The sequence below is a fragment of the Colobus angolensis genome, unplaced genomic scaffold (assembly GCF_000951035.1).
Source record: "Colobus angolensis palliatus isolate OR3802 unplaced genomic scaffold, Cang.pa_1.0 Scaffold206, whole genome shotgun sequence".
Taxonomy (NCBI): domain Eukaryota; kingdom Metazoa; phylum Chordata; class Mammalia; order Primates; family Cercopithecidae; genus Colobus; species Colobus angolensis.
The window spans coordinates 5,135,243-5,144,721 of record NW_012115222.1 but is presented as its reverse complement, the minus strand read 5'-3'; the positions used below and the strand labels follow the sequence as shown (position 1 = coordinate 5,144,721).

The 9,479-nt window shown below is 40.7% G+C and overlaps 1 protein-coding gene across 1 annotated transcript in view; it reads left to right on the top strand.

The window, feature by feature from the left end:
* The first annotated feature begins 7 nt into the window (after positions 1–7).
* Positions 8–9,479, top strand: part of LOC105511892 (laminin subunit gamma-1) — a 105,556-nt gene continuing 96,084 nt past the window's right edge. Inside the window, exon 1 of the mRNA XM_011942106.1 lies at positions 8–341. Within this exon, the coding sequence (XP_011797496.1) occupies positions 32–341 (310 nt within the window). The 5' untranslated portion in view covers positions 8–31. The remainder of the gene's footprint in view (positions 342–9,479) is intronic.

The window sequence follows — 9,479 nt, the reverse complement described above, 5'->3', positions numbered from 1 at the left end:
CGCCGCCGCGGCGGGCTGTGCCCAGGCAGCCATGGACGAGTGCACGGACGAGGGCGGGCGGCCGCAGCGCTGCATGCCCGAGTTCGTCAACGCCGCCTTCAACGTGACCGTGGTGGCTACCAACACGTGTGGGACTCCGCCCGAGGAGTACTGTGTGCAGACCGGGGTGACCGGGGTCACCAAGTCCTGTCACCTGTGCGACGCCGGGCAGCCCCACCTGCAGCACGGGGCAGCCTTCCTGACCGACTACAACAACCAGGCCGACACCACCTGGTGGCAAAGCCAGACCATGCTGGCTGGGGTGCAGTACCCCAGCTCCATCAACCTCACGCTGCACCTGGGTAAGCGGTGACAGCCCCGTCCCCTGCTACTGCTCGCCAGAAGCCCTGCTCCCGGACCGGCTCCGTCCCCGTAGCCGGCCTTACGGACCCAGACAGCCGCGTGTTGGCTCTCTGTTCCCCGGCATGGGCCACACAGAAACTCCTTTCTCCAACTTCTGAAATAGATCTTGCTTTTAACATCCCATGAGGGCCAGAATGTTCCGCACGAGTCTCTCTGCTTTCCTGTTCTTTCTGACTTAGCGGGATTCTGGCTCTCTGATTATTCTGCATTTCGGCTGTTAGGATTGTGGTTCCCCCCGCCCCCCACCTTTTTTTTTTCTGAAGCGTTAATCAGAAACTCCCATTCCCACTTTTCTCTTTGCTAGCAAGGCCATCACAGCGCATTCTTGGATCAGAAACAAGAAAGTCCGCCTTAAACATTTTCGCCTTTAAAATGTTTAGATGTCCCTCCAAGGCTGAGGGTGATTACTCTGTTGAGTTAAGGGGGAATTTGAGAGGAGCAAATGCCTTCGCTGCCTATATTGCCTATGTGGAATTAAAACATAAATTCACTTTTGAAGTTACTGTTCTTTATAGCTGCTCAGCCTTAAAAGCCACAAAGCGATTTAACTGCTAATCCTGGTGCAGAATAAACAAAAGGAAGTGCACTCACTGTAATTGCTGGGCACAGCCTTGTCCCTGGGTAAAAAGGCTCTCCTTCACTGTCTTCCCTTTTGCTTCCATTCAAAGCAAGTGTAGAAACACGTATAAGTGATCTTTCAGAAATCAGGAAAGGGATGTATAGAAAACTTCATGGCAGGGCAGTGGATGAGGATGGACATGTGTATCTGGAAGTACCAAAAATAATGTTCGATCTAGGTAAGTTTTTCCTCATCTTTGAGATATGTAAATAGGCAGAAAGTTTCATTATTGTGTTTAACCAAGGAACCAATGTGTGAGAAACGGACGTTTGACTTAGCGCTTCACTCCCCATTGCTTTGGAAGGCTTGATTATTACCAGTAGTCGGTACTAACGAACTTACAGAGAGAACAGACTGCCCCAAGCCATTCTTCTGTCAAGGGAGGGTAATTCTGTGAGGCTAATATCCCTTAGGGGTGTTGGAAAGGAACGTGTTGTTGGCAAATGGTTCTTTTGATCATGGTTTTGCTGCTCTCCGGTACACTAAACTTTATTTAAGTATCAGGATTCCAGAGAAAGAATTTGACTTACAAAAAGTACTTTGAGAAGTGGGATTAAATTATTGTGTGTGGAATAAGTGTTAGAAAAGCAGAATTATTTAACATCTTATTTGCAGTTGAGTCATTAAACGAAACATTTTGAAAATAATTTCATAAAACGATACTATGAGGTATCTGTTTTTCAGGGATTGAAGAAGTAAAGTGCACTGAGTTCAGTTTTTTAAAGGTGACTTTCTAAAGACATAGCTAGTGACCGAGGATTTCCTAAGATCTGTGAGATTGCTCTGTATTTTCTCCTGTTGTATTTTTTAAGTTGGCCAAAATTATTTTTGAAATTTGTATCTAAGTATTTTTGTTTAACTTTTGACTTGTTAAAGTTTCTGTGTTCAAGTTTGAATACCCTTGAAGTCTTATTTTGTTCATTTTCAGATTTTAAAATTTTCAAAGAAAAGGCGTTGCCTGATGTCTCAAATCTCAGATGCCTGAAATTCAATCGACAATTACTGAACAACAGTCTCTTATTTACATAAAGGTGGGGCTGTCAATCTTGGCTCTCTGAATTTTCTCTTGTAGGCACTGTGTAGCTAAAGGTCGTTTAAGGTGATTTCAGAGGTAGATAGATTACTCAGTGATTACTACCCTGTTGCAAAGATAATGTGGTAGAGTAAGCTGGTGTCAGTTAAGTTAGATTGCTCTCACTGGGAGGCAGGTATGTTAACTTTGGGTCATGGTTGATTAAAAGGTCAAAAGAGATCTTAGATTTTACCTCTAACATCACTTTTTACTATAAAATGTTTTATGCTTGGACTTGGTTTTGCTGAAATTTCCCTCAACTTTTGGTAATATTGTTGCTAAATGAAATTCATAAAACTGAGTTTAAAACTTGTAAGTTAAAAGTATTGTGATTAACTGTAAAAATATGTACTTTTTAGTTTAAACTAACTTGACTTGGATACTTGACTTACACTTGCTCTTGGATCAGAAATGACATCCTGGAAGAAATCATGTGTCGTGGAGGAGGTGGGAAGGGGGAAAGGTTTGTGTGTAGTGAGGTTGAGGTTTCTCTTTCTTTCCCCCCTCCCCGCCTTGTCTTTAATGACAAGATTATATGTATACATGTATGTTTTGATCAACAATTTATGACAAGTATGCAAGGTGTTGTGTCACTGTGTGTTTTGATGTTCAGCATATTCACTCTCCAACTCCAGTTACTCCATAGGCTGTAGCTAACTGATTATTTCCCATGAATTAAAGTACCATGACTGTTTTGTGCATCTATTAAATCTCCCTTCGAGTTCAAATTTCACATACCCTTAAACAAGTGATGCATATTGTGCTTTGCCCTTACAGAGCATGTGAAACTAGAAATGAGTAGTGTGAAAGAGCTAGGTCTAGCCACCACTTTTCTAGCCTTCCTTTTGATGTTGAACTTTCAGTACAGTAAACTTTAAAATAAACAGTCAAATCGTACATAATGTAAGTAGTTATGTAAGTGTTTTGGCGCTGACTTTTTTAAATTATAAAAATGAAACATGACATTGTAAATTCAAACAATAAGTATAGTGACAAGTGAGTCTCTTTATCACTACCTGCTAAGCTCCACGCCCTAGAGACCACCATTCACAATTTCTTATATTAATATGACCCTCTAGAAAATTTTCGTGCATACACATGTATATATCAAATTATAGGATCATTGTAACTGGTACTTTTTGGGAGGCTGAGGCCTATTTTAACAGATGGCAAATACAAATCTGATTATTATACCTGTATCATCATTTGCTGTACAAAAGCCAGGAAAATCAGCGTTGATTCTGAAAACGGCCATCTCTTAAGCACCATACACAGTAATCCAGGGTGCAGGGTGCAGTGTGTCCTCGGATAAAAAGAGTTAAAGTTGCTATGGGAACCAGAATTGCACTTTCTGCTTGTTGTGGGGAGAAATCTCAACCAGCCACCCTTTTCTAAAAAGAAGTCTTTTTTGTTTCGCCTTCAACTTCTGGATGGATTATTCAATTGCTGTTAAAAAGTTTGGCTTTTATGTCTTATAAGTTATAGTAAGTTTTTATCAGTACCAGTGGGGTAGTTGATACTATGATTGTAGCTGAGGATTTGCCTTTTATTAAACAGCCCATTTAATTAATTTGATAATCATTGTGGATGGAAACTTGGCAGACAGGATCCTAATCTTGAGAAAGGTAGCTTTTCCTTTTTCTAAAAACAGATTAAGGAAAAGAGTGCTTATAAAAACCAACCCAATCAAAGTTTATGGAACTCCTAAAATTAACACTGAGACCAGATTAGTTTCCAAGCTCCTCATAAACTGTAGGAACCAATAGTGATTAAATGAAGCTTTTAAATCTGTATCTGAATATCTTCTTTTGTGTGTGTAAATTAGAATAATTGATATATAAGCTATTGCCATTTATTTTCTTTGGTCCTCTGCTGAGTGTGTATGTATTTAACATGGAACAAATGGCAATTTTTTCCTCCAGGAAAAGCCTTTGCAAGGTGGGTTCTGACTGTGTCAGGGAATAGCTCACTGTGGTGACTTCACTGTGGTATTTGTGCACCCTGAGGGGACACTATTTTAGTTTGTCTCACAAAGGCCTGATTTACATTTTGCAGGTTTCAACTTGAGAAGTTAAGGAGCTCTTCCTTAATGGCCAGCAGTTGTTGAACAGTTTTATAAAGTCGCTGTTGGCTGTTTTCCTGTTCTACAGTTCACTGCTTTTTCTCCAAATTCCTTCTCCATTCTAAGGGCATTCAAAAAAGAATTTACACATTAGGGGAGAAGTTGGAGCTATAAGGCCTCCTGACCTCACCTCTTCCATTTGTCTTTGGTCACATTTGTGGGAGGAATCAAGTTTTGACTATTTCAATTCTAAATAATTTGTAAAAATTGGGTGTGCCTTTTGCTATTCACTCCTTCCTCCTGTGCATACTTTCTCATGTTATTGCCAGATATTCTGCAAACGTTTTAAAAAATACTCTTGAAATATATACCACTGTACCTGATAGAAAGATGTAGAAGATTGAGGGTCCTGTCTTCAGAAGATTATACTCTACTAGGAATTTACACACTCATAATGACATTACAATAATAAATCAAGGATGTCTATATTTTACATTTTACAGCTTATAAGGCCTCCAATTTATCACTGATGAGATTTCTCACAATGCAATGAAGGCAAAGATGCTTAGGGTTGTGATTTGCCAAAAGTCATGGGGGAGATAAGTCTTTGACTACTTAGTTGATTGCATTCGTTCTTGCAGCTCGCAGCTTCTCTAACGAGTCTCTCAAAAGAATGTCTGCTTTATCCTAAGCCACTTTAAAAAGTTCATGTATACCCTGGTTCAGAGATACCATACTCCTTTGGTTTTCCTTGTTTTTTTCTCCTGCCTACTCCTTTTTATTTTTGTTTTATTTTTTATTTTTATTTATTTATTGTTTTGTTAGATGAGTCTCGCTCTGTCGCCCAGGCTGGAGTGCAGTGGCCCCATCTTGGCTCACTGCAAGCTTCGCCTCCCCAGGTTCACGCCATTCTCCTGCCTTAGCCTCCCGAGTAGCTGGGACTACAGGCGCCCGCCACCACCACGCCTGGCTAATTTTTGTAGTTTCAGTAGACACTGTGTTTCACCATGTTAGCCAGGATGGTCTTGATCTCCTGACCTTGTGATGCACCCGCCTGGGCCTCCCAAAGTGCAGGGATTACAGGCGTGAGCCACCGCGCCTGGCCTTACTCCTTTTTATTTATGTTCCTAGATTCCTGTCCATGCTGTTCATGCTTTGTGGATGAACTCATGTTTGTCTCAAGGCTTTATTTGCAATTTCATTTGTAAATTTTTAAGTTCTAAAGTTGTATTTCTAGTCACCTCTTTTTCCACATCTGAAAACTTGTTGGTTCTGGTCAATTTGGGATGTCCAGAGACCATATTCAAAACTAAATTCACACCTTGTTGTCTCACCCAACTCAAAGCTCTTTTGGTATTCCCTGTCTCAATGAACTACACTGCTGTCTAACACTGAGGCTATCAACCTATGTTGCCCAAGTCTCTCCTGAAAGAACTATGCTTGACAGGCTTCGTGAGTAAAGACTACCCTGGGAAACAGTTAAGATCCACTGTTGTGAGATGGGTCAGTTCTGGGTAGCTGTAACTTCACTCCTTTCTTTCCCACCAATCCTTACTATAATCTGTCCAAGACTCTACTTTTACCTTCTATATCCAGACACTATGTGTCTTGAATGCTTATCTTTCCATCCTCTTTGTCCCTGCCTTACTCTAAGTTCCCTTTGCATTTCACCTGGATTGTTGCCACAGCCTCCTAATAAACTGGTGGGCTTTCTACCTCCAGCTTTGCCCTTTATATTTGGGCAGCCATCCTTTGGACTGAGTGATGGTTCTAAAATGCAAATCTGATTATACAATTTTGCAGCTAAAAATTCTGCAGTGGTTCCTCAAGATTTTAGGATGAAGTCCAAACTCCTTGGCATGGTGTACAGGGTACTTTAGGATCTGGACCCTTTTGTCGCTTCATGTGCTCACAGGGCTGTTCTTTGGTTTGGAACACTTCTCCCAGGTGTTAATACCCTTTAGGACGCCTTCCCCCATTTCTCTCTCTCTCTCTCCCCTTTCTACCCTACTCCCTGGCTTGGATTAGGTCTCCCACTCACACCACCCTGTAGGTATTTATCACAGTCCCTATCACACAGGATTATCTGTTTCTTTACTTGTCTGTTTCTACCTTTAAACCATGAAGTTTTTGAAGGACGAGTCAGGGGTTTAGTAATCTTTTAGTTCAGTTAAAGATAACTAGTATTGGTTAATTGTTTGTTAGGTATTACCACCAGTGCAAATTCCTGGATGTGTAGTGATTCAGGGGATCATTGCCCTGACCTCATTCTTAGATGAGGTGTAAATGCAGAGGCCCATGTGTCTCGATTTGGGGGTAGGCAAATGATGGCCTTCTTAGCCAAGTCCAGTCCAGGCCTGCCACCTATTTTTGTATGGGCTGTGAACTAAGAATGGTTTGTACATTTTTAGTTGGTTAGAAAAAATCAGAAGAATAATATTTTGTGACATGTGAAAATTTCGTGAAATTCAAATTTTGGTTATCCATAAATTTTTGTTGGAGCACAGTTTAGCCCATGTAACAAAGCATTGTCTGTGGCTGTTTTTGCACAGCAAAGGCAGAGTTGAGTAATAGCGACAGACTCCATATGTCCCAGCCCACAAAGGCTGAAGTATTTGCTCTCTGGCTATCATAGCACAGGTTTGTTGACCTCTGTTCTGGAGCAGTACTTTCATGTTATATAGTAAATCCTAAGTGACAGATGCAAGCACAGAGAGGATTCGCTTCACTATTTGGGTGGAGACTGGAGGCATTCTGTCTCCAGTGACCCTTGTCTGGCATAGTGTTCATAAAAATATATGTATAGTGAGTGAATAAATGAATGCCTGAATTATAAAACTCCCAGAACATTGAACATAAATTTAAATTCTTCAAAGCAAAACTTTTGAGCTTGTATTTATTTTTATCAGTGCCATCTCTCCATTTTATAAGATATATGTCACTGTAATAGCTAATGTTAAATGTAGTATGTGGTTTTATTTCTGTAAATTTTTTTAAAAAGTACTAAGGTATGGAACTGGTATGGAATTGGAAAGGCCTATGACTTGTCCTTTTTTGGGTAAAAATTAGACTGTTATGTGACTTGAAGTCAGCCTAGATAAATCTTAGGAGAAAACTCATGAATTCTCACATGTGAATATGTATTTCTGAAATGTTAATTTGTATTTTTTTCCTTTAAAAATGGACATAAGCAAATTTTATTTAAAGTATATATATATATTCTATAGTTTCAGCTACTTGGGAGGCTGAGGCAGATGGATCACTTGAGCTAAGAAGTTTGAGGCTGTAGTACACCATGATTGCGCCTGTTGAATACCCACTACACCCCAGCCTGGACGACATAGACGCTATCTCAAAAATCAAATAAAATATGTGTATTCACATGTACATTGTTGAAATAGATTCTTAAAGGGAATTATTAAACCGTTGAGGGGAAAGGTTACAATGAAGTATCTTATTTGCTTGTTGTGTATAGCATCCTTTTAAGTTTAGTGAAGTCATCATGAGTAGATTTAGAAGATAGGCATACTGTCTCTTTAGGATAGTGAAGAACTGTAAATGGAGAGTACGGTATAGTATAGCCCAGTGTATTCCACATTAAAGTGGTTAGGCTGACGAGCAGTAACCACATATTAATCTAGAGTTAATAGGCAGCAGCAACAGTTGCTTCTTTTTTTTTTTTTTTTTGACAGGGTTTCGCTCTTGTCGCCCAGGCTGGAGTGCAGTGGCATGATCTTGGCTCACTGCAACCTCTGCCTCCCGGATTCAAGCGATTCTTCTGCTTCAGCTTCCCGAATAGCTGGGATTACAGGCATGTGGCACCACACCCAGCTAATTTTGTATTTTTAGTAGAGAGGGGGTTTTACCATGTTGGTCAGGCTGGTTTAGAACTCCTGACCTCAGGTGATCTGTGCGTCTCGGCTTCCCAAAGTGCTGGGAGTACAGGCCTGAGCCACCATACCCGGCCCTGCTTCTTTACTTGTTCATTTTTCCTGCTGGACTTTATTGACAGCTCTACCACTGTTCTGTTTGGGTTTTAGGGAAAGGTGTTAAAGTTTAGAGCAGAGCTGTTTGTTTATTTTTACTGCTGAAAATTTCTGAGGTTTTTAAAAATATGGGATTAATGTTTCTTTTAAGTTGTCAGCTTGAAAGTGTATAATTTCAAAATGATTTTGTGCTGATTTTATTACTTTGCCTTGGTTGCTTGCTATAAGACTTAAGATAGAACTTGCCTTGTGGAGAAGAATAGAGTAAAATAAAATAATTTTAAAATAAGAAAAAAAGATAAAAAAAAAAAAAAAACACCTGTGTAAGAGGGCCCTGCTGGAATTTGCAAGCATCTCCTTTCTTGTGACATGATAAAGTTAGATGTTTGCTCATTTGGGTCTAAAACTGACAGCTTGCTAATAGGGGTTACCAGAAAACCCATTTATAGAAACATTCCTGAGATTTTAGAGGACTGCACCAGACTAGGGTGGCACTAATTAAGTGTGTCTGCTTTTCTATGCGTGTGCTCTTCTAGGGGCCAGCCTGAAATAAGTGGGCCCAGTCAGCCTGGTACAGCTACATATTCATGAAATAAAATGAAGCAGACTTCACTCTTTCTTAGACAATGGCACCCTCAATCTCTTGCAGGAGAAGAACCTTATGGTAAGGCTGGGAAATGAATAAGGGGATTTACCTTATTTCTTTTTTTTTTTTTTGAGGCGGAGTTTCACTCTTGTTGCCCAGGCTGGAGTGCAATGGCACGATCTCGGCTCACCGCAACCTCCGCCTCCCAGGTTCAAGCAATTCTCCTGCCTCAGCCTCCCTAGTAGCTGGGATTACAGACATGTGCCACCAGGCCCAGCTAATTTTGTATTTTTAGTAGAGACGGGGTTTCTCCATGTTGGTCAGGCTGGTCTCGAACTCCCAACCTCAGGTGATCCCCCCGCCTCGGCCTCCCAAAGTGTGGGGATTACAGGCGTGAGCCACTGCGCCCGGCCTGATTTACCTTATTTCTTTTGAACTTTAGGAGTTACATTTCCTCAGTTCCCTTCTTTTACTCTGTTTCCAACTGCGTGTGGCCGCTTCCTCTTATATTGAGGGCAACATTAGATTGTTTTATTTTTAGATTTTTGTTATCTTTTTGTTTTGAAAGTTGGAGGAGATATTAATTCAGAATCAGTCTTCTTCACATTGATTGCTTTTTTTTTTTTTTTTTTTTTAAAGAGACAAAGTCTCCCTCTGTTGCCTAAGCTGGAAGTGCAGTGGTGCAATCAGAGCTCACTGCAGCCTTGACCTCCTAGGCACAAGTGATCCTCTTGCCTTGGCCTCCCACAGGG